The 25673-nt window shown below is 40.6% G+C and overlaps 1 protein-coding gene across 1 annotated transcript in view; it reads left to right on the forward strand.

The window, feature by feature from the left end:
- Window positions 1-25673, forward strand: part of chchd3a (coiled-coil-helix-coiled-coil-helix domain containing 3a) — a 303356-nt gene that overhangs the window by 266528 nt on the left and 11155 nt on the right. The window contains exon 6 of the mRNA XM_080207651.1: window positions 657-727. Within this exon, the coding sequence (XP_080063777.1) occupies window positions 657-727 (71 nt within the window). The remainder of the gene's footprint in view (window positions 1-656; window positions 728-25673) is intronic.

The raw sequence follows: 25673 nt of genomic DNA on the forward strand, positions 1-25673 counted from the left end.
ACTCTGCGTCTAGTTTTGTATTTCCCCTTTCTATCACAGTAAAAGCGGGTGGTAATAAATGTCTTCAAACATCAGGACAGGGTGTGTAATGAGTAAATGATGGTGGAAGAGGGATACAAGAAACAAATGATGAATCCTCTCTCTGCTGACAAATGACTTTTTGATAAGTTGGCTTGCAATCAAATTAGGAAAGCCTTTCTTTATATCGAAACCCCAACTGAGCGGTTGAACAGCAATCAAAACAGCAAATAAACTACTCAAACTATCATGCCTAAACAAAAATGAGCCTTCAAGCTGAAACAATCAAAAATTGCTATTGATTCTTTCAGCTGTTGTGTTCATCTTTATTGATCCAGTAAAGAAAGATAAATCTGATCCCAAATGAGATTACTGTACGTTGGTGCGTCAGGCAACAGGGGCCAATTTTGAGCTATTCATCACCACACGCAATGACCCATGCAAACCAAACCAGTTGTGCTCCCATCTAATCGCATTGCCATAGATTTGTATCTAATACAACCAACCAGGTGTCTCAAAATCATTTGCATCATCTTAAGACTGCTTCCTGCTGTGTTGTTGTTGTGGAAGGGGGTGGGAACAGTCAGGCACTTCAATGTAATTTTAATTTTCTCATTGTTTTTCTCTCTCCCCCGCAGAGTGCTCAATTCTACAAACTGACCACCGAACAATACCAAAAGGCTGTTAGTGAAGTGGAGTCCAAGTTCAAGTAAGATCTAGACATTGCAGTTTTTTTAAGTGTCCCTTTTTTTTGAAAGAGGAGAAATTTAATGATGCCTTTAAATGTTATCTGTACACTTCAGTTCATCCAGCAGTCATCAAGACAGTTGCATCATTTCTCATTATATTGATCATTTTCATCGGAAATGAAGCAGTTCAGTTAGCAGCATGGGAGTGTGCACTGCTGCTGAAATTCGCTGCTCCTGCTGTACAACTATGGTGAGGTAATGAGGTAGAACTTGCCCAGCACCCTGTCGCTTAATTTTCTTTTCCGAATATGATTCGGGACCAAAAAAAAGCAATCCCCAGAATTCTGAAGTTAAAGCTGCAAATGCTGGAGCCGCATATCAAATCAGCCAGCATCTGAAACGGAATGATTCTAATAGAACCCTTCATCACCGTGAGAGCAGATAAGTCCTAGTGAGTGGTCCCACCCAGGATATTAAATTGTCTGTTTTTCTTTTCTGTCCTCTTAACAATGTTCTGAGTTAAAGCCAAAAGTAATGATTCGATTAAAACTGACTGATGTGTATGTTCCCTCTGAGAGCTGAAATTCCATTGATAGTTTATGCATTGTGTGTCCTGTGATGGCTTTTTTGCACAATTTAAATCCTTTGTATTTTATAGGATAATGTGAAGTTTTCATAAAATCATCATAGAATCCCTACAGTGCAGAAGGAGCCTGCACTGACAACAATCCCACTCACATCCCATCCCCGTAACCTCGCACATTTACCCTGATAACCCCTGGCACTAAGTGGCAATTCAGCGTGGCCAATCAACCTAACCTGCACATCTTTCGAGTGCGGGAGGAAGCTGGAGGAAACCCGCGCAGACATGGGGAGAATGTGCAAGCTCCACACAAGCAGTGACCCAAGGCCAGAGTTGAACTAGGATCCCTGGCGTTGTGAGGTAGCAGTGCTCTGCTTAAACACATCGCGTAGATGAAAGAATGAAACAATTACCGAACACCCCTTTGTTCCTAATACCTGCTGCAAGTTGAATACATGGGGCATATCTGTGGATGCAGTCAGTTTGAGTTGGGAATGGTACGGGCCACCAGTGGTTCTAACGATGCCCTGATCTGAGGGCAAACCTGGAGCCATTTGTGAACGTCAGCATGGTCTGAAAAGTAAGCTGTTGATTTGCAAAGTACCTGGCACTGAGTTTATTTGTGAAAATGTTAAATATATTATCTATATACATCTAGGTGAAGAATCGAGGCCTGTAGTGCAGGACTCGTGCAAGATTGAAAAAGATAGGCAAGAAGATGAGTTAAATCAAGTAGCAGTTTGAGTTTTAAAAGCTTGTGGATTTGGAAGAGGAAGGAGAGGCTGAAGAAGGTGCGGAGCGGAGCGCCACATCTTTGAGGTCCCAAGAAAGAGTGAGTTAGAAAAAGTGCAATAGATTTTGATTTTTAACACAATGAGCGTATAGGAGGAAAAAGAACTTGTAGGCTGATGTGTTGCAACTTAGAAGAAGCCAGAGAGGAAAGACAATTTTCCAAAGAACACGACTGGTAACAATGTTCTCACGCACCATGAATACAGTGCTACTGTCTTTTTCCTCCACTGAAATAAGTAACTTTGTGCAATATTTTTTATGTTGATACCATATTTGTATTAAAATAAGGCTGTATCATATACCTAGAGAATTGGACTTAATCATTAAGCAAAACCACACTGAGAGGATTTGATATAATTTAAATCATTGCTAGCAAGAATGTGTGCATGTTAATCTCATAGACAGTCAGACCTCCAGAAACCAAGTGGGTCATTCTTGTGCACATAAAAATATTTCCATTATGTAAAGGGTCAATTAGCAGACTGGATCAACTGTCTGAACCTGACTTTGTAATGTAAATCCATCTTATTTAGTACCATTCAGGCTTCTGTTTTATGAGATATGTACAGATGTAACCCCTCGAATAATGAAAGCACCATTATGAATTTTGTGAATTGTTATTTATCAGTATTTCCTCAGATTTTCCTGAAGCAATCATACGATCCCTACAGCGCAGGAGAAGGGCCTTTGGCCCATCAAATCTGCACTGACTCTCCACCCTATCCCCATACCCCTGTGCATTTACCATGGGCAGTCCACCTCACTGGCACATCTTGGGACAATAAAGGGCAATTTGCATGTCCAATCCACTTAACCTGCACACCTGTGGACTGTGGGAGGAAACTCACACAGACATGGGGAGAATGTGCAAACTCCACACACACCTGGAATTGAGCCAGGATCCCTGGCACTGTGAAGCAGCAGACCATGCTGCCCTAGTAATCTTCACTGAAACAGCCACGTGTGAAGAACAATCTTTGCCCTTTGTAGCAGTAGATGGATGATAGTTCTACAAATTAAACAGTGAGGGAGTGGTGGCATCATGTTATTGTTACTGGACTATTGATCCAGAGACCCTGGGCAATGCTCTGGGCACTTGGTTTCACATCCCACCACTGCAGATGGTCAAATTTGAATTCAATAAAAATTACATGGAATTAAAAGTCCAATGACGACCATGAAACAATTGTCGATCATTGTAAAAACCCACCTGATTCACTGATGTCCTTTAAAGAAGGAAATCTGCCATCCTTACCTGTGACATGTAACTCCACGTGACTGCAGATCCACAGCAATGTGGTTGACTCTTAACTGCCCTCTCGAGTCTAACTGGGGATGGGCAATAAAATGTTGGCCCAGCCAGTGACGCCTACCTCCCATGATCAAATAATTTAAAAAAGGAAGTATGGATTGAATGTTGTATTAATCAAGGCGGCTATTTAGAATGAACCCTAATGTACTAATGTCTTTTGATTCTTTTTCAAATGTTATTGTAAATTTCTACAGTATTTTGTGTATTTTATATATTACTGTTTTGTATTGAATGCATTGTGCTATGCATTGTTAGGTACATTTTTCTATTAACGTCAAAGCCCTACTTTTATTGCAGAAACTGCAGAGTTTGGGTTACTTGCAGAGGGAAAGGGAGAGTCAGACTTGGGTGTAAGAATCTTAAACATATGCATTGCTTGAGATAGGTACTGATTCCTAATTTCAAAGAACCAGTGGAACCGGAAAGGATTTTCAGAGAGTCTACACTGCTCTCTGCACGAACACTGCATGGTCTGCTCCATGTTTCCAGCGTTTTCTGTTTCAGGGCATCCGGCAGTTTCTTTTACTATTTTGTAATTATTTTTATAAGAGCCACAAAACCTTTTGATGGGTGGCACAGTGGTTAGCACTGCTGCCTCACAGTGCAAGGGACTAGATTCGATTCCCGGCTTGGATCACTGTCTATATGGAGTTTGCACATTCTCCCCATGTCTGTGTGGGTTTCCTCCGGGTGCTCCAGTTTCTTCCCACAGTCCGAAAGGTGTGCTGGTTCGGTGGATTGGTCGTGCTAAATTGCCCCTTACTGTCGGGGGGGACTAGCTAGGGCAAATGCATGGAATTATGGGGATACAGTTGTGTGGGTTTGTGGTTGGTACAGACTCAATGGGATGAATGTCCTCCTTCTGCACTGCAGGATTCTATGACACCATATGCTCTTTACAGGTTGTCTTTTTTAGATATGGCATTACAAACTCCAAAACCACAGGCTGATTTGGAAGGTAGATCCCGTGGGTTAGGGAGTTGATTTTGAAGGTGTTTCAAGAACAGCTATAGATATCAGGAAATTTCCCAGAAGCATTGGTCTGAAAACCAGGTGTATCTCCCAAATACATTAACAAGTAGCGATTTATCCAGAAAATGTGATTGTCTATATATGTTCAGATGACTGCACAAATATGTTTTGATCTGCTGCTTGCTTATGCATTTGGCAAATTACACTGAAGAATGAATTTTTTTTTAATTTTATCTTACTCGATTCCAGCACCCGTGAGGTATCAAGATCCCATGCTTCCTGATGTTCCCAGTCTTTAATTATTTTCTTTTGTTTAGGCTTCTTTTTTGAAATCATTCCTAAGAACAAAAAGGAAACGTGTGGATTAATTTCTTAATTTCCAGGAGTTTTTGTCATTAGGGAGCAGCATTATCTCTTTGTAAAACTGGCACATCTATCTACCCATGCAAAAAGCTTTGTGCCCATAGTATAGCAATCACACTTATTCGCTTAGAATCCCTTGCTAACTCTGTGGTACTATCACTCAGACGCACAAATCAATTAGCACTGCTGCCTCTCAGGGACCTGGGTTCGATTCTGGGCTTGAGTCACTGTCTGTGTGTGCATGTCCTCATTGTGTCTGTGTGGGTTTCCTCCAGGTGCTCTGGTTTCCTCTCACGGTCCGAAAGACATGTTAGTTAGGTGCATTGGCCATGTTAAAATCTCCCGAACAAGCACTGGAGTGTGGCGATTAGGGGATTTTCACAGTAATTTCATTACAGTGTTAATGTAAGTCTACTTGTGACTAATAAATAAACTTACTTTATTAAAGTCAGTACCAGTAACTGGAATTGGAATATACTTAACCACCAGAATACATCTAACTTATTTAATGCTAACAATTTATCTAAGTTCCAATAACTGCACTCATTTAAAAATAGAAGTTACAAGTAAAATTTTAATTCACTTAATATTGAGTTAAGTCAAATCAGAGAGCCAGATTATGAGCAAACCCAATCACAGGCATTCACCATTGCAGCCTATTCAATCCTGTTACATAAATAATGTTCTATTAAAAAATGTCAAGACATCAGCTAAATATTTGAGTTATGAGTGCACTTTTTCCCTAATGTTCTAATTTTTAAAATATTTAAATATTGTAAAGAATGACAGAAAAACATTTTGAAAGGTGTTGGATTGGTAGGTCGCCTTCAATTTCCTATTTGTTGTTTAATTATGATCATCCCATTCCTTTTTTTAAAAAAACTCAAGCGGTAAGAAAATGATTGTGTACGCAGAGGGAGGTCAAATACCTGGCTGAATGCTGGTGTTGCTTTGAACTAGGGTTCTGCATGCAAAAAGCACCATACCTATAAAGTCAAATGGCTAAAAAGCATTAGTTTGGCATTAAAATCAGACTTTTTTTCTTTTGTAATAATTCTGCTTCATATGATGAAAGTTGAAAAAAATTATCTGAAGAACTGGGCTTTCAAATAGTTATTAGGGCAGGTTTAGAGTTCAGGGGCTTTATGTGCAAACATCGAGCCTTCGGCGCACTCAGAGAGCAAGCAAGCAGTGTGGGTTTCTCAGTAGTTTTAGACTTGGAATTTCTCACGTATGATGGTATTCTGCGCATGTCAGATTTACAACAAAGTGAAAATAAATGATTCCATCTTGCAAACACTGTTTAAACTAATATTTTAATAAGTCAAACTGAATTGAAGTAGTCGGAATAAAAGGATGATAATTTTTCTGTAGGCTTTCAATTCTTTTGTAAAAGGGTCATGATGAGTCCATCTGAAAAGTAAAGTGCATTTGACGACCATTTAATAGGGCCCTTTGTTAAAATTTGATGCGTGTATAAGATTCTGGGCTGTTTAAAAATGAGCTGAAATCAATAGAAATACAGAATAGGATTTTAAAAATGACCCCATGCGCTAGTGCAGCGAAAATCCCCAGCTTTCAGCAGGAAGCTTAATGAAGAAGAAAGCCCATCAAATCTACGAGTAGATGCAAAATGTGCTGGATTCCGGCATTCGAATCCTGAGAGAGCTGTTACTGCGCACAGGCCATCGTGATTTCATTTCCTGCACTTTATTGCTCTATTTTATGGGGGAATAAAATAGTCAAGTGCAATGTGTTTCATATGCTGTGAATGATTGAGTGTTAAGGTGTATTATAATTAGCAGCATTGCCCAAAATGCAGCAGCATTAAGCAGTAGATAAAGAATAACGGATACCTGGGATTCATTGTGAGCCAATGAATTACGTCACAAACTGCAAGAAGTATGTGGAGTTCCCCATGATAAGCACCTGGCCCATGATGTTACGTTACAGGCTTGAAAACACTTCCTGGTATCCATGCATACTTTACTGATTTGTCGTAAGGGCAGCACGGTGGCACAGTGGTTAGCACTGCTGCCTCACCGCGCCAGGGACACAGGTTTGATTCCTGGCTTGGGTCACTGTCTGTGTGGAGTTTATATATGCTCCTCGTGTCTGCATGTATTTCCTCCGGGTGCTCCAGTTTCTGACTGATGTGACTGAAAGATGTGCTGGTTAGGTGCGTTGACCCGAACAGGTGCCAGAATGTGGCAACTAGGGGAAATTCACAATAACTTCATTGCAGTGTTAATGGAAGCCTTACTTGTGATTAATAAATAAACTTCAACTTTAATTATGTTTTTGTTTTCATTCAAGTTTCGTACTTTTTTAAATTTGCTTCAGCTTTTAGGAATACTAATCTTGGTGGTGGCAGAATCAACTGAGGTATTTCAGAAGGGAATTAAACTGTTAAGTTTATTTATAAGTGGCACAAGTAAGCTTACACTAACATTGCAATGAAATTATAATGAAAATCCCCTAGTCGGCACAGTCCAGCGCCTGTTTGAGTACACTGAGGGAGAATTTAGCATGGACAGTGCACCTAACCAGCACATCTTTCGGACTGTGGGAGGAAACCGGTGCACCCGGAGGAAATCTACGCATACAGGGAGAGCATGCTGACTCCACGCAAACAGTCACCCAAGCTGGGAATCGATCCCAGTCCCTGGCACTGTGAGGCTTTTTGCTCACTGTGCCACCATGCCACCCATGCTGTTATCTGAAAAGAAAGAATATGCAGGGTAATGGGGAGAAAGCAGGGGAATGACACTGGATGAATTGCTTGCTTGGAGAGCCAGTGTAGACACAGTGGACTGAATGGCTTCCTACATTGACGTCTCTGAGAGCCACAGCATGAAAGTGACACTGCAGTAAAAGACTAGGTATGATTTGACTTAGTTAATTGTTGAATTCTGTGCTATGGTAGTTTGCAAGCTTTTTGCATGTTTGAGTCAAGATGTTTAAGGTTTAAAATATAAAAATTCTGATGGCAAATTGTGGGACAAGCACTTATTGCTCAACTCCTTTTGTGAAGGCACTGGCAACACCACAGTAAGCCAAGTAAGTTGCTATTCCTCATCTGTGAGTTTAGACACTGAATGTCAACGGGTTATTCAACCATGCAGCAGCACTGTAGTTGAGCTTGTCCTGTCTTCGGCCAACCTTGCCTTCCAGCCATGGCTGTGGATGCAGTGATCAGAGACAGAAATCCTATCCAATTATATCATCCTGCTAAGGCGTTTATCAACATAAATTGCATGGCTCAACTCGCCAAATGAGCAAGTCCCAAATAGGTTGTTTTTGAGAAGAATGACTGTGATACATGCGTTCTACATTATTGTAATTAGAATTTTTTCAAACAATGTATTATACTTGTCTGCCTTTAAAAGAAGTGAATTTCTTTTACTCCTACTATGTTTGCGCCTTGCTTTTCTTCTTCTCTTTGCTGCTTGTGCATGACCTTTTGCAACCATGGGGGCAAGGGAGGCCATTTGCTTTCATGCTTTTGACAGTGATGTTGTTAGAAAGCACCAGAAGGCAGTGTTACAAGCCTCCCCGTTCCTGAACCTTTAGTTAGCATTTCTTGAGATTGATAATTCAGCGTAAGGAGCGGTGAGTGAGACATTCCACCATGTGTGACTGCTCCACTGTCTGTTTCATTCTTTTTTCATTCTTTAAAGGGTTAATTGCTTCCAGACAATAAACTAACAGGTTCTGCTTTTTCTCCCTGAACATTAATATTATTAAAATATTATTTTGACATCTTATAGCTGCGATGTACAGATTAGATTCCCCACAGCTAGATTAAGAGCAGAAACATTCATTTGGAATAGTCACATTTCCTAAATGGATCAAAAAGTTTGCACAGAATGCTTGATAAAACATGATAGCACAGAAGAAAGACTGTTCTGGGTGCTGGTTACAGCTTTAAGTGATTGATTAGATTCAAGGTTCTTGACCTCTTTTTCTTCTGTAATTGGTGAAATGGCTACTACAGGAAAGCAAGGCTGATTTAGAGCTTTTGTCACACCCTAGACCCTAGCAACATACTGATAATTGCATTTCAGACACAACCTGCTTAATGCCATTAAGCTACTGATGCCTTTTTTAAAAGTTCCCACCGCCCATCAAATTAGATGCAGCAACAAGCTTTGTTTAATTACAGCTTCCATCGGGGGACTAATATGATTTGTGAGGGATGTCTGTTGTGTTCAAATAAGGAAGTAATTTAGTCAGAGATTTTCTTTAACCTTTTCCTCAGATTTTTTGTGGATATATACTCTACCAAAAACTATGCCTTAGTAGCTACTTAACCCAATAAATTAACAGATTTGTATTTATGAACAGACTGTGATTCTAAATACCAAAAATATTACTCCATGTGTTCAGTGATTGAGAAACCATTTCCCTGTATGATAGGGTGGAGCACACAACTTCACAACTGTATCTGGTCCTATAAATATAAGCACATTTTCCAGCAGGAACCACTGGATAATGATAATAAGAATGAGGAGTACCTGTGATTTTTAAAACTATAGCCCAGGAATATTGAAGCCACTCATTGCATCATCATTGCTAACGGAGTACAGAATGAAACTGAAACTATCCTGATCTTCTTGAGTTTTTAATAAATTGTTGAACGCAATGGGCAGGATTTTTTTTGCCGCGCTCACCCCAAAACCGGAAAATCAACAGACTTTTCCATGGTCTGCCCCCAGCCCACTACAATTCCCGCGGCAGGCAGGACGGGTAAATCCTCCACATGTCTTCATGGAACTGATAGTTCTGTACCCTGTACACTTACAAAATAGGAATTGGAGACAAATCTACAAAATCCCTGCACAGTTCTTAATGCTAGGTAGCTTTTTATCTTGGAGAGTGATGCTCTTGTACACTTGAGCATTCCAGTCTGTATAACCCTAGTCTGTGTGGCAAGAACAGCATGGTAAAATGTCGATTGGCACTATCCACTTCATTCCTGGCATGTTGGTCCTTGGAGTTTAAATAGCCCCATCCTGAAGTAGAGCTGTTATGGATGCATTCCCATCTGCATTCCACTGAGCACCAAATTCTCCATTCTCAATGGTAGCAGGGCTAACACGAGCGAGATCCGAGAATCTGTCCCATTGTTTGCAAATAAATACTAAACTCCTAATTAACTGAAGTAAAATGGGTACAGAAAGTACTCGATTCTTAAAAGCTGGGTTCGTTTTTTTGAAAATTGTCACTGAGCTATAAAATCAAAACCAGAAAGTACAGCATCTGTCAACCAGCCACTACAGAGGGAGAAACAAAAAATAACAACGTAATACTGCATGGAATTTACAACACAAGAAAGGAATATGCCATTCAGCTCAGCGGATCAATGCTGATCACTTTGATCAATCCACACGAGCTTCCTCCCACTCCAGGTCCTTTAACCAAATCCTTTTCCATTTCATCTTGTCTTTACCTAGCATGCCTTTAAATGCATCCTTGCTCTTCATCTCGGAAACTCCTGTTTGCAAGTTCCACATTCTAAACACTCCAGATTAAAAAATTGCTCCAGAGTTCCTTCTTTGACCATGAACTTTAGTTTTCTCTTTTCAGAGGCTGATGAGTCTGATGTATATTGCCAACATTTTCTGTTCCAACTTCATCTTGCAGCATTTTTGGGCTTTTTTTATTACAGGTACAACAGTAAATTGTAAATTCCACACGATATAAAACTGGTAACAGTGGTGATAATAGTAAAGTATGAATGCTAAAAATGAGATATAGAAAGAACAGGTGTTATAAATTCACAGCATCTGAAAAATACAAGGCAGATTAATATTAATTTCCCCACCGATTCAGCTAAAAACATTGCTTTCTTTTGGCTGCGTGTTTTGCACTCGTTTTCTAAATCATTAAATTCAGACAATACATTATAAAGTTGGTGATACCCTTCGTCATACATGCCTGCTTTCAAAATCAGCAACGTGTATTTACTTAGCACTTTTAACGTAATAAAATGTCCCAAGCTGCTTCACAAAAATGTTAACACAAAATTTGGCATCAATTCACATAAGTACAATTAGATCAGAAGGCCAAAAGCTTGGTCAAAGTAGTAGATCTTGAGGGAAGACATATTGAGATCTTGAGAGGCTTGGAAGAAGAATTTCAGAACTTTTTACTTGACAACTGAAGGCGCGGTTGTCACTGGTGGAGTAGCTAAAATCAGCGTTGCTCAAGAAGTCAAAGGCCATGGAGAGATGAAAATTTATAAATTGAGGTATAGCTTCAACTAGGGAAACCAGTGTAAGTCAGCAAGACATGACCTCAATTAGGACAGCAGGGTGTTGATGACTTCAAAATTACAGAAGGTAGAATGTGGGAGGTTGGCTAGGATGAGGATATTAATAGCAGATTAGCTATTATTGTCACACGTACTAGCATACATTGAAAAGTATTGTTTCTCGCGCGTGCGCGCTATAAAGACAAAGCATACCGTTCATCGAGACAGTAACAAAAGAGTGCAGAATATAGTGTTACAGTCATATCTAGGGTGTAGAAAAAGGTAAGTTCATTCAAAAGTCTGATGGCAGCCAGGAAGAAGCTGTTTTTGAGTCGATTGGTATGTATCCTCAGACTTTTGTATCTTTTCCCAGTAGACGAAGGTGGAAGTCTAGAGTCCTTGATTATGCTGTCTGCTTTTCCGAGGCAGCGGGAAGTGTAGACAGTGTCAATGGCTGGGAGGCTGGTTTGAGTGATGGACTAGGCTTCGCTCATGACCCTTTGTAGTTTATTGTGGTCTCAGACAGGGCAGGAGCCATACCAAGCTGTGATACAACCAGAAAGAACATGCCAAATTTCCTTAGTCTCCTGCAAAAGTAGAGGCTTTGGTGGCTTTGTTAAATATAGTGTCGGCATGGAGGAACCAGGACAGGTTGTTGGTGATCTGGGCACCTAAAAACTTGAAGTTCTTGAACTAGCTGAGGCCAGGGCAGAATTAGATGACAAAGATGGAAATGGGTGGTCTAAGAGATGCCTTAGCTGTGTGGTCAGATGCTCATCTTGTGGATTAAGTACACATAGGTTGTGAAAACTGTAGTTCAGCCTCACATAGTTGCAGGGAGAGAGATGGAATTGGTGGCTAAGGAACAGAATTTGTGACAAGAACTAAAGACCGTGGTTTCGGTTCTCTCGATGTTTGACTGGAGGAAATTTCTGTTTGCCCAATTTTCCAACAATCTGGAATTTCAAAGCAGTGTAGAAGTCAAGAGAGATAGTGTCGAAATAGAACTGAATGTCATCAAATATTTCCTGCATGATTTCACCAAGGGACAGCGTGTTTATGAGAAATCAGAGGTGACAAAGATAGATCTTGGGAGGGACACGAAAGTTGCAGGAGCAGAAGAAAATGCCATTGCAGGGTGATGCCTCTAAGTTAAGTTAATAGAAAATTGCAACCATCAGGGATAACTATAATTTGTAAGGTTAAGTTCATTATTTTGCATCGACTGTGCATGTTACCAAGCAATTTATCCATGGAACTGAGGCAAAAATTAGAGAACGAAGATAGATAGATGGGGTCATCATACAGATCAACCACAATCTAATAGAATGCTAGGATAGGTTTGTGGGGCTCAAGGGCCTATTAACTGCAAATAAAATCAGCTTGGCAAATAATTATACATATGTTCGAAACTACCGGTGCAACAATTATGTTTCTGGGGGAAAAAGGTCAATTCTGGGTATTTATGATTTCGGGCCTGTTTTTAGAACAAGTGAACTTGGATTTATCTGAGACTGTTATCAATTAAGATTGTGGCCTTAATGAAATAAGGTACAATTTGAGAGCTGCAGAATGCATTGTGCTTAACATTCCTGGCTTTGTAATGAATTCTATCACCTGGCTTGCAGTAAATGGTGTCACAGGATGTTTGTGAATTATATATGATCTGTTTTATGGAGGGGATAGGTGGCAAGTATAAAGGAGCTAGCAAGTGTTGTATATATTGTGTAGCAAGTTTCAGTTACACTCGGGATATAGCTGAGCTGCTGATTGGTGATGCTCCGACTGCAAGATTTCAATTGGTGAATTAACTGATCTCCTTTGCCATTGCTATCAAGGAGCAGGGGCAATAGGTTGCCTTCACACTGAGTGTACATGTGTGGAAAGTTGGTGATGAAGACTGTCATCCTGTTGGGTAGCTTGATATCTTTATGAAGTGAATTGGGAACCTTGGAACTGATGTGTGGAGTAGTGGAATGTAACAGTGAGGATCCACATACACAGCAGGTGATTCTCATGGGGGGACAGAGAGACTCAAAAGGGAGAAGATGAAATAGGGTCACAAAGCTAGTGCAGCAGTGAAGAATAGAACATAGAACATTACAGCGCAGCACAGGCCCTTTGGCCCTCGATGTTGTGCCGACCAGTGGAACCAATCTAATGACCCTCTAACCTAAACTATTCCAATGTTATCCATATGCCTATCCACTGACCATTTGAACGTCCTTAAAGTTGGCGAGTCCACAACTGCTGCAGGCAGGGCATTCCACGCCCTTACTACCCTTTGAGTAAAGAACCTACCTCTGACATCCGTCCTATAACAACCACCCCTTAATTTAAAGCAATGTCCCCTCGTGTTAGCCATCACCATCCGAGGAAAAAGGCTCTCACTGTCCACCCTATCTAACCCTCTGATCATCTTGTATGAATATTCAGGAACAGTGCAAAGAAGGAAGAGACTTGTAGAGGTAAAATTAGTTCAAGTATGGTAAAATCTAATGGATAGCTGTATTAAGTTTTGTATTTGTTCTCCAGAATTAACTGCATGTGTTTGTTCAGTTATTTGTGGGGTTTGTATTGGAGGGTGGTTGACAAAGCAATATGACTGCCGCACACACCTCTTTCAGTCTAAATTGATTTGAATCCAATGGCTTTAGGAACCAGGTAGATAACTGACGGTTCCTTTCTGTGCTATGGACACGTTTAAACATCAGCGTGATGTGAATCATTTCAACTTAATTGGTATCTCAGCAGACATGTTGCATTTGAGTGGTCTCATGAAGATTGTCATTGGGTTCACCCTGCAGCCAGACGTGTCAAGACCCCAGTGGGTGTCCACTACTGTGACAAAGTTCTCTCAAACCACTATTGTAGCAGCCCAATGCAACCCTAACACTAAAGACACTGTAATCAACATATGACACTGCAGCAGATTAGAAAGCAGAGCGCATCGTGATTATTTCTTAGGCAAATGGTCAAATATTGGAGCCAACTTATTTTAACTTGAGAGAGTAGCTTATCCAAAGGACTGATAGAAAAATGTATTTTTTGTAAGGTGTATGAGATTAATCAAACTTGGAAATTTCAACTCGTGCATATTGTACTGAATATGTTACTTTCTTTGTAACGTTTCATCAGCACGAGAACCAGAGGGCACAATCTCAGGCTAAAGGGACGATCCTTTAAAACAGAGATTAGGAGGAATGGCTTCAGCAAGCGAGTAGTGAATCTGTGGAATTCATTGCCGCAGGAGGCTTGGAGGCTAAGTCATTGTGTGTCTTTAAGACAGAGATAGGTAGGTTCTTGATTAATAAAGGGTCAGGGGTTATGGGGAAAAGGCAGGAGAATGGGGATGAGAAAAGTATCAGCCATGATTGAATGATGGAGTAGACTTGATGTGGCCTAATTCTGCTCCCATGTCTTTTGGTCTTACCTATTAGGTAGTTAGAACCATTTATAGTGAGAGCATTTCCTGATGGCTTTTCAACAGGCTTGTGAACACAATCTTTTCTTATCTTTTAAGTCAATGATGGCAGCAATTAAATCCAAAACACACGACAACAAATTGACTTGAATATCAGAAAGTGTATCATGGCCTGCAAAATGAAAGCTAAAACCAAAGTATTCAGGAAGCAAGTGCTACACCACTACCACTCGTGGGAGGAGTATAATTGTAGTGTGGCAAAATTTTAACAAGAATCTAATGGAAAAAGTCAAAGCGAAAGATCTGATAAACTAGCTGGTGCCAAGAGGTAGAGTGCATGAACATAGAGAGTTTCAGTTGGTTATAAATATGAATGGATAGTAATCAGTCATTCTGATGTCATGGCCTCGTGGTATTATCGCTAGACTATTAATCCAGAAACTCAGTTCGTGTTCTGGGGGCTCGGATTGGAATCCTGCCACAGCACATGGTGGAATTAGAATTCAATAAACACAAATCTGAAATTCAGAATCTACTGATGACCATAAAACCATTGTCGAATATCAGTAAAACCCATCTGGTTCACTAATCTCCTTTAGGGAAGGAAATCTGCTGTCCTTACCTGGTCTGGCCTACATTGACCCTAGAGCCACAGCAATGCGGTTGACTCTCAACTGTCCTTGGGCAACGAGGGATGGGCAAAAAATGCCAGCCAGTGACGCCCATGTCCTGTGAATGAATTTTAAAGAACATTTATTAAGAAATGGGACTTGGCCTCCTTGAGTCTCTAACATCATGACTCATCAGATCTTTGGTTCTTAATGTCGGTTTTTGAATGTAGGTTTAACACAAACTTATTGCTGGAAATGTCAGTGAAGAGGCATATCTCCTGTCCTGGTACCATTGCCACGTTAGTCAGACCACTACAAAACAGGTGCCAGAACTGCATGGAAAGCCATGTGAGCAAGATAATATTTGCTGTTGTGAGCTGCCTTTTAAAAGGAGGTCAGGATGCAGATAAACCAATTCACATGGTGTCATTTAAACTCCTAAATTGGCCAGTGTGTGAAATTCACTTACAAGTTACCATCAGCTGTCTCTGTTGGAAACCACACATGCTTGTTGATGCTAATGTTGGGAACCGTTTGCGAATTTGAAGCATAATGAGAAAAGCCATCTCCTCCTTTGAGGAGGTGTACGTGAAGCACATTTTTCTTCTTTTCATCACACAGAAAACCTTTGTTTATCCCTGTGTTTTTGTGTGATTGCTGCATGCAGTTCCTGACAGGGATGCGTTTGCTTTCCTGAATAAAGACACACACACACAAAATAAAGTCATCTTTCATTTTCTCAATCTTAATAAGATGAAGTTATCCCTTAATAGATTTTACATTGCAATGTAATCCTTTGAGAGTTAGAAACACAGCCTGAACAAGATACCATTCTGTGCAAATTTGAAGTAAATAGCATTACTCTTTCTCTCGCATCCAGCAAAGTGCGGCGTGTTTCTTTCTGGCTATAACCAATGAACTTGTCAGGGCAACATCAGATTCGATGCATTTGCAAGCCAGCATTGTGACAAAAAAATCCTGCATAAATCAGCTCTCTGATTCTCCCCCAAGGACTCTCAAGACATGGTAAATGGGCAGTACAAAAAGAGAAAAGGGACCTTTATTGTGATAACAGACTTGACCTCACTCCGTGAGATGCATCACAAAATAGGGGAGCCAAAACACTAAGTATCTTAATAGTTGGTGTCGAAACATTAGCAAACCCTCTGGGAAAAGGTCATTCCACCAGCCCCAGGTTTTCCCAGCAGACTATTGCGGATGATGAAGCGATCAAAGGAGGATGCCTGTACATCATCAGAACCTCATTACACATCATTGTGCATCCACAGCTGCTGCTGCAGCAGCATTAGAAAACTTGGGATTTAAATTCATCAGGGCTACCTCTCGACTCCTTTTCTTTTCAGCCTGGTCCATGTTGCTGAGAGAATGTTGGCGCTTGCGGCCCTGTTTGCAGTAGCCCCCCACCACCCCTCCTCCCCAACCCCCATCCTCCCTCTGCTGGTTATAATGCTATCCATTTAACAGACCATTTAAAAAGCCTCATCAAGCCACCAGGGTCAGTCCTTTGGTGTGCATTAGGGGCTGACACACTGTAATGTTGAGCTAGTTGTGATTTCATGGACATGTTTATGAAGATTGATACAGCCAAGGTTCAGTGTTAACTTTTTACTGTCACTGTCTGCATTAGTATGCTTGTGTATTGGTTTTTGCATTGATTTATGAAACGGCTGCTCCGTGGCAGAATTATCCCACCAGCCCAGTTGCTGTGTTCCGCAGACATTATACAGCAGCCATGAGAGTATCAAGCAATAACTATAATCATGTTCGTAATAATCCTCCTCCTGGGCTCCCCGTTGATTTGCTGTGCCTTCAGAGATCGCAAGAAAATACTTGTGACAATGAGCCTCTCCAGTGATTTTTTTCATTGAAGGCAATTGGTCAGAGGTTGCCGCTAATACTAATAATGTTTGTCACACATCCATGCAGCAATCCTCAGTCAGGTATCCGAGAATTCTAAAGTTCTATTAAATTGTAGATGAAGTGATTTGGAATCGAGAGTGAGTGAGACAGCAGTGAGCATGTGAAGAAAGAGACATTTGCAACAGGCTGATGTTTAAATTTTGAATAGGCGAATATATTAGTTGTCCCTCCTTCCATCCTCTCTCCTCCACTGACTACTTTAAGATTATTGAAATGGTGTAATCACTTTATTCTGAGACTGTTACTGATGCTTTCACAGCCCAGAGAAGTGATGGCTAATCATGGAGAAAATAAAAATGGTGCCTATCTGTTACTGCTTGGTGTCCATTGGGGTTGGGAACATTTTTCAAGAACTCTCCTGTTTTAGATGGATCGTCACTCTCCAAATTTTAGCCAGCCGTGAAAATGACTTATTAATCACTTCACAATTTGTTTGTCTGTGACGCGTGGTAACTTGTGAATACACCTTCGTAAGATTGCAGCCATCACTGGTGTGATGTTTGCCCAGTAAAGGGTTCAAGTGTATCTGCTTTTTGAGCCAATTATACCCCTCCCCATTCATTCATTATGATTCCACTTGCCAGTAAAATTTAACTCCTGTCCCATATACGTGCCACTAAAGTGCTCTGATTCCATTGAATTTACCTGATTTAACTTCTTTCTTCCACCTTTTTCAATTGTTCTCTATGCTAAATGTTTACTTATTTAGATGTCCATAAAATCCCTACAGAAGGGAGACCATTCGGCCCATCGAGTCTGCACCGACAATAATGCCACCCAAATCCTATTCCCATAACCCCTCTATATTTGCCCTGCTAATCCTCCTGACGCTAGGGTCAATTCAGCATGGCCAATCAATCTAACCCCACACATCTTTGGACTGTGGGAGGAAACCAGAGCGCCTGGAGGAAACCCACACTGACGTGGGGAAAATGTGCAAACTTCACACAGACGGTGACCCAAGCCAGGAATCAAACCCAGGTCCCTGGCGCTGTGAGGCAGCAATGCTAACCACTGCCACCGTGCTGCCCTGCTACTTGCTTCCAGGTGGTAATTGCATAATAGTTAGGTTTAATTGTAGGCAGGTGATGGGTATTAACTGGGGGTTCAGTTCTGCCCCTAAAAATGTATAACATTGTGAATTACATTTATTTGGTGAATTCAAAAGAGTGCACATATTGCAACTGTGGTTGTTGGGATAGGAGGCATTTGCTTGTAATCTGTAACTTTTGTAAATAAACACATTCAAATGTGTTTTACTTCATTTATATTGGCTTCACCAATTGGCTTTCTGGAGTACTGCGTGGTAGCAGAGGATGATTGTGTAAAGGACAAATTTTGGAAGCTAGCAAAAAACAAACCTACCAGCTGAGTAGTCATTGTGGAAAATGGAAGAACGCAAGTGTAACTTGACACGTTGTTACCCTCCAAATGTTCTTGGAATCTGAGTCAGAATATGATTAGTGTAAGGGTTAAGATAATACGTGGACACTGGTATGTACATACTAAAGAAATTGGTGATGTTGCTTCCAACAAGAAGTACGATCAGCTGTATTTTGTGAGCTGAATGCCAGTCAGTGGAGTAGCGGTGAAAGCTTTGACCTGCTATTAGAGTTCTTGAATTAAATTTGCAAGAAGGATGATTTGCTAAATGCTGATGAGGCATAACCAGAACTTGAGAGATTTTGGAAAACAGATGGTCATTCCACAGAGGAGTATACCATGTACTTTAACAGATTGTGTAATTCAATTTGGGGATCTCTGGATCAGTATTAGCTTTTATATTGCTGGATTTTGTTGGCGTGTCTCATGTGTTATGCTTTTTTAACTCGTTCTGTTCTCAAGGTAGGGATCCTGTTGCATCAAATGTCTGCAGCTTTGAAAAAATTCCTGTCTATGTGAAGTTTACATGTTCTCCCTGTGTCTGCATGGGTTTCCTCCGGGTGCTCAGGTTTCCTCCCACAGTCCAAAGATGCGTAGCTTAGATGGATCAGCCATGGTAAATGCATAGGATTATGTGGATAGGACTCAAGGAGTCAGTGCAGATTTACTGGGCCAAATGCCTCATTCTGCACTGTAAGGACTACATGATTCAATGAAAGTCATTTCTTTCTGCCTTTGTGGAACAAATGGGGCATTCTGCAGTAAAATGAAAAACAGAGGACTCTGCTCTCAGCCCAACCAACTTCAGCTGCTTCATCAATGACCACCCCACTATCATAAAGCCTGACGTGGAGGTATTGACAGATGATTGCAGTGTGTTTAGTACCATTCACAACCCCTCAGAGACTGAAGCAGTCTGTGCTCACATGCAACAGGATCTGGACAACATTCAAGCTTGGGATGGTATGTGGCAAATAACGTTTGTGCCACACAAATGTTAGGCAATGGCCATCTCCCCAGCAAGAGAAATTGTAACCATCTCCTTTTGACATTCAGCAACATTATCATTTGCTGAATCTCTTATCAACATCCTGGAGGTGCCATTGACCAGAACTATGGACTATAAGACTGTGACTATAGAAAAGACTATAAATACTGTGACTACAAGAGAAGGTTAGAAGCCTAACTTGCCACCGGGATCTCCAAAAATGTTTCCATCATCTACATGGCTCAAATCAGGACCATGTTGAAGTACTCTACACCTACCTTGAATAGAGCTGCAGCAAATCAAGAAACTCCACACCATTCAAGACAAAGCAATATTCTTGATTGGCATCTCAGTCATCAACAGAAGCAAAGAAGATAGGTGCAGGAGGAGACTATTTGGCCCTTCGAGCCTGCCAACTTAATAGTCTAATCCTGCTTTCTCCCCATAACCTTTGATTCCATTTGCCGCAGGTGCTATATCTAGCCACCTCTTGAATACATACAATGTTTTGGCATTAAGAGTGAACTATCTACAAGTTGCACTGCAGCAACGTGCCAAGTCTACTTTGACAACACCTTCCAAACCCGTGATCCGACTGAGAATGACACCCGAGCCAAGTTGCCTCTAAGTTGCACACTATTCTAACTTGGCACTATATTACTATTCCCTCATTGTATCTGGGATAGTTCCTGGAAATCCGTTCCTAACAACACTCGTGGATATTGTAATACTATGTGGACTGTAGTGATTAATGAAAGCAACTGTTAACCACCTTCTCAAGAATGCAGGGATGGGGAAAGAAATGATGGTTTTGCCAGCAACACTCATGTCCCATGGATGAATAAAAGAAAAGATTGCCAGATTTAGAAATGGTTCAGATACGAGATGCAGGTATCAATATCGTGGAAGGATTTAAGAATGGAGAATGAGGATGGCAAAACCTTTTAGCAGATCTGGCAAGAAGTAGATTGAAACAGCAGTGATAGACAAATGAACCCCAAGATGCCAAAGAAACAATTAATGAATGCTTGAGGCGTGATTCAAGTCATGTTTATTTGGGGAATTGTCCAAATGTCTGTGAGATGACACAGGAAAATGGGAATCCTGAGGAGGAGGATGAAGATGACAAATCAAAACAAATTGTGTTGGCCAGAAGGAATTGTAGTCCTATGATGCACATGTTGTTTGTGGACTTCTTTTAATATGCACTTCCATAGTTTGTGGAACAGAATGGTTAAAGCGTAATCTTGATTCACCACAGTATAGGTGCAAGATTAAGGAATGTGGACTTGCTTTGGTGATGACATTGAGGTCACTGAAGAGAATTGTAATTCCGCATGAAATAGCTGATCGTAGGCCATTTTATAAGCATTGGTGTAGTTTCTAGTGACAATTGTGCTGTTGAGTAAACCTCTGAATACAACACAAATGAAACTTGACATGGGGCACAAAGGTTAGATGGTGCCTTATCCCAGTTAACCCCAAGTCCATTGTTTATGCATTGCATATGCATTGTGTCAACAGTGCAGAGGTTTTGAATATTAGTTCTAAGTATTAACCGCACTGCCTTGTGGTTTACGTTTGTAAAGTCACTGGTAGCCATGATTTGGAGATGCAGGTGTCGGACTGGGGTAGGTGGTAAGAACTGCTGTTGTGAGACTTCTAACTATATTTATAAAATTCCATTGATGCTTACAACTTGCCTAATCAAGTATTCTTATTGTGTGGGTTTTGGTACTGAATGGTTGTATTCTGTGGCATTCATGGCAAAGCATCAGAGCTGAGGCCAATCCCAACCCATTCAATCAGAACAAAAAAGCACTTTCTAGCAATTAGGGTCGGTACTGAGAGGCAAGTAGCCTGGCTTGACTATTCTTCACTTCCCAAATTGAGGGCGACTGAAGCCAATTGTGGAGTTACTGCTCAGCCTCATTCACCTAGCTTGTCTCATATCCCTGATCAATCCATGACTTTCTTGATCTAAATAGCTGTGTGTAACACCAAGCTTTTATCCACACGCCAACCAAAAAGCTGCAATAGTGTTGATTTTATTTATTTTTCAACCTTTTCTTTCTGCTAAGCAAGTGAAACTGTGTTTGCGCCACCGACAGGCAATCAGCCAGTGTCTGCAGTGAAACTGTGCACCACGGCATTAATAACTACAAAGAGCATTACCTCTTAAATGCAACACTTAGTGCTGTTCTGTAAATCCCACTAATCTTATTAAGAAACTCACAGGACAAATGGTTTTCGGGGGCTTTTTGTAAGCAATCCATTTTCGTTCTGTATGACTTAATTTATTTAACATTATAAATAATAATACCAGAGTCACGCAGATTAGATTTCCTGTTTTCTTTCCTGGATTGCTGCTGAGAGTGAATTATGTTAACTCATGAGAAATATTGTTAGAAAATGGCACTTTTTTCTGGTGATGGTTCACAATAGCTTCTGGACCCTTGAGAAGGAGCGCAGGAAAAAGCTGCTGACATTCAGCAGTAGACAGAGGTTACATTCTTTCTTAGAATGTGTATCCAAAAGGAGAGAACTTCTCAAAATAACCTGACCAAATAGCTCAGTTTATTTCCCCCCCTCACCTGTCCCTTGTAATTTCCAACCCCCTTCTCCTCTCTTTCAGGGGCTGATTCATGCTGAAATGTAGTTCCACAGGCACCCGTCACCTGCATTTATTACATTACGTTACATTTATAGCACAGAAACGTGCCATTCGGCCCAACTAGTCCATGCTGTTAATGCCCCATACAAGCCTCCTCCACCCACCCTTCTTTGTCTAATCGTATTAACTTCTATCCCTTCATTCCCTTACAAACAGCTAGATTATTCATCTCGACCACTACAAATTCCACTTTCTTGGTGACGGGTTTCTTCTGAATTCTTTATTGGGTTTATTCGTGGCTGTCTTGTGTTTTTAAGGCACCTAGTCTTGTTCTCCCACAAATAGAAATATCTTCTGTACGTTAATCCTACCAAACTGCTTCATAACGTTGAAGACCTCAATTTTCGATTGCCTTTTCTAGAGAGAAGAGCCCAGCTTGTCATATCTTTCCTGGTAGCTATAAACTCTCAGTTCTGAAGTCATCTTTGACAATCATTTTTTTATTTGAACGTTTAGTGACTCCAATCCTTTTATATATACATACTATGGAGATTAGAACAGTGCAAAGTACTAAGGTCCTCAGCGCATTTATCGTAACTTCCCAGCTTTTTAATTCCGTTAAGACTGGGCATTTTTGTAAACCAAACGGCAGCAGAAAAACAGCCTTTCCAGAGGTTTCACAGCAAGTCAAAAGACTACACTTAAATCGGGTTAATCACGAGTAATTTAGGGTTTTGATCATGGTTCAATAACCTAACCCGTCTTTTACTGGTAGATATTGTCCGTGGCAATCCAAGTAATTGCAGTTAACCTGTATATTTGACAAGTCAAATGCAGGTTAGTAAATAACTTCTAAAATTTAAACTTTGGGGAAAAAAGTACCTGACTAGTTAGTTTTCTCTTCTTGAAGGTTGTTTTGCATCAGTGACTAAAGTTTAATGTTCGGATATGTGATATACACAGAGTAAATGCAAGGTTTCTTTAGAAACAAGACAATGTGAGAGAGACGGGAGCTAAAATAAAACACAGAAACAAGGTAGGCTTGGACTGAGACCAGAAAGCAATATCTTTCTACACATTTTCAATGAATACTGCTATGACAGCCATAATTTCCTATTCTTGTAAACCTGCGCTGTCAAACGTGTGCAGAGCTAGTGATCATTGCAAATTCTGTACAAGATGCATCATTTCTTCACAATTTTGTTTTGAGACTAAAAAGTAATTTTGAGAACTAAATTCTCCTGTGAGTCATGTCACGATGATGGAAGGAAAGCCTGAATTACGTATGGGTGTGTGGAACTTTTGAAGACCTGTGGTTCTAAAAGTGGACAGACAAACCAAGGATGGCTAAGGATGAAATTCAGTGACTGGCTTTATTGCTGATGGGTGACACTAAAAGAAAGACGATGGAATCACACCCTGTTTTCAGACTAGGGAACATCGAAAGCATGAAAATCATACAGAAGCTAATTGCCATCTCCTGTGAGGACATTGGGAGCTAATTACCTTCTCAGCAGGAATGATATCCTGTGAACAATGTCCCAAACTGGTTTGCGGATTTTTGCCTTTCAAGAGTAAACAAAAATTGGGATAAAAGCCAGCTGCAAAATTTGGTTAGTGTTGGCCAATGCTGGGTATGTCGGTGTGCGGTTTATTAGGAAAGACAGCAGCAGTTTTAGCAGGTAACTCTCTCGCTCTGTCTGCCGCAGAAAGACAAGTCAACAAGCCACAGCTGAAAAGAGAGCTTCTTAGCTAAACCACAGAATACTGGAATCTCACCACCTACTATTCACCTGCTTCAGTCAGTGCTACCGTCTACTCATGAACAAATGCAAAAGTGATTTGCATCTTTTTTTTTAACTTTGTTACCTTTGGACTTGATTCTCATTTCTAATCTGTGTCAATGCCTGCATGTGCTTTCTCATTTCCCACACATTCAGTAGCTAATAAATTCACTCTTTCTTCAACTCAAGAAAGCTTGGTTAAATTGGCTGCTTTTTAGACATAAATATATTGGCTTGGAGAAGGTATCCACAAGGGAAGGGATCCTTTTTGAAGTAATCTTATTGCAGCCAACTGAGAGGATGGAATAAAGAAAGTTCATCCTCCCTCACCCAGAAAAGCAAATTTGAAGAACTTTGCCAAGGAACCTTTTGTAACAATCATATAACCATTATTCTGCATTGGTGATAATACAATCACTTCTGTTCTTAACATTAAGATATTAAGTCCCAAACGTGATACCTTATTGAACTGTCTTTTAAACTTATCCAGAATTTTTTTTACTTTTATTCCCCCTAACCCCTTCCTTTGATCTAAACTCTGATTCTTGATATGCTCCTGTTCCATGAGCTTCACTCCAGTATCCTACCCAAGTGTCATTCGCGCATGAGCCTTGATATTATGTATAAGCAATGTTATTCAACCATAGCATTAGAATCTGGGCTGAACCCAATTCTGTCCAACAATCGCATATGTAGCTTCCAAGTGAAGGGAGATTGCTCAGGATTGTTTTGTTACTTACCCTGACTAGCACAGGAGCCCCAAGAAAGAAATCCACTTCACTTTTTCTCTGAATCACAGATGGTCCTGAGTGAGCACAAGTGCTGTAATTCAATCTCTGGATTCAGATGATGCTGTAATCAGCTACTGCTGTAGTCGTGCCATTCTTGACATCATGTGAATGTCCCAATTAAATTACAGGCTTGTTACTTGCTCTTAGACCATCAATTATATCCTTCCATGTTTTTCAGCATTTGAAGTGTTAGTTAATTTGTTTGAAAGCAAAGGATTAATCTCCATGATCGACAAGCAAACCAAGATTGTTCTATCGTTTATGTTTGTTGCGAATTTGTTTGCACACTTTTTTTATTCATTTGTGGGACATGGGTGTCGCCGGTTAGCCAGCATTTACTACCCGTCCCTAGTAGTCCTTGAACTGAGTGGCTTGCTAGGCCATTTCAGAAGGCAGTTGAGAGTCAACCACATTACTGTGGCTGTGGAGTCACATGTAGGCCAGACCAGGTAAGCACGGCAGATTTCCTTCCCTAAAGGCATTAGTAAACCAGGTGGGTTTTTACAACAATCGACAATGGTTTTGTGGTCATCTGTAGATTCCAGATATTTTTAATTGAATTCAAATTCCACCAGCTGTTATGGCAGAATTTGAACCCAGGCCCCCAGAACATTAGCTGAGTTTCTGGATTAATAGTCTAGCGATAATATCTCTCAGCCATTGCCTCCCCATATAAATATGAGTAACTTAATTTCGAACCCAGAGCTTTAAAGGCTGCCTATTGATGTGTGCTGCAGCATCTGAAACGATCTGGGTCCCACATTGCTGTTTTGTATTCTGGTTCTTTGCCTTTATGAATTTTGCTGATGCTGAAGTAAAGGTTAATGTCTTTTAAATGGTGTTCAGTAGATGCCGTGTTGCAAGTGCCAGTGCAATCAGACCTGCTCTTGTCTGCACCATCTAATGATTCATGCAAACAACATTTGAAGTTGCTTTGCACGGAATTGCTGCATTCCTCTTTCTGTTTACAAAAGCAAGCCAGGCTTCAGAACATGCTGCTTGTTTATTGAAATGGTCAGCTTACCAGAAAGTCCCGTTTCCATTTTCCTGGAAGTAAACTTGTGCATTATGACTTGGATAGCAAGTGGATGAGATCAATACCTCCTGCACTCGAGTGCAACTCTTCTGAATAATGGAGGAGTTTGCTGGGAG

This window comes from Carcharhinus amblyrhynchos, chromosome 19, assembly GCF_965287045.1.
Source record: "Carcharhinus amblyrhynchos chromosome 19, sCarAmb.v2.hapA, whole genome shotgun sequence".
NCBI classification, from domain to species: Eukaryota; Metazoa; Chordata; class Chondrichthyes; order Carcharhiniformes; family Carcharhinidae; genus Carcharhinus; species Carcharhinus amblyrhynchos.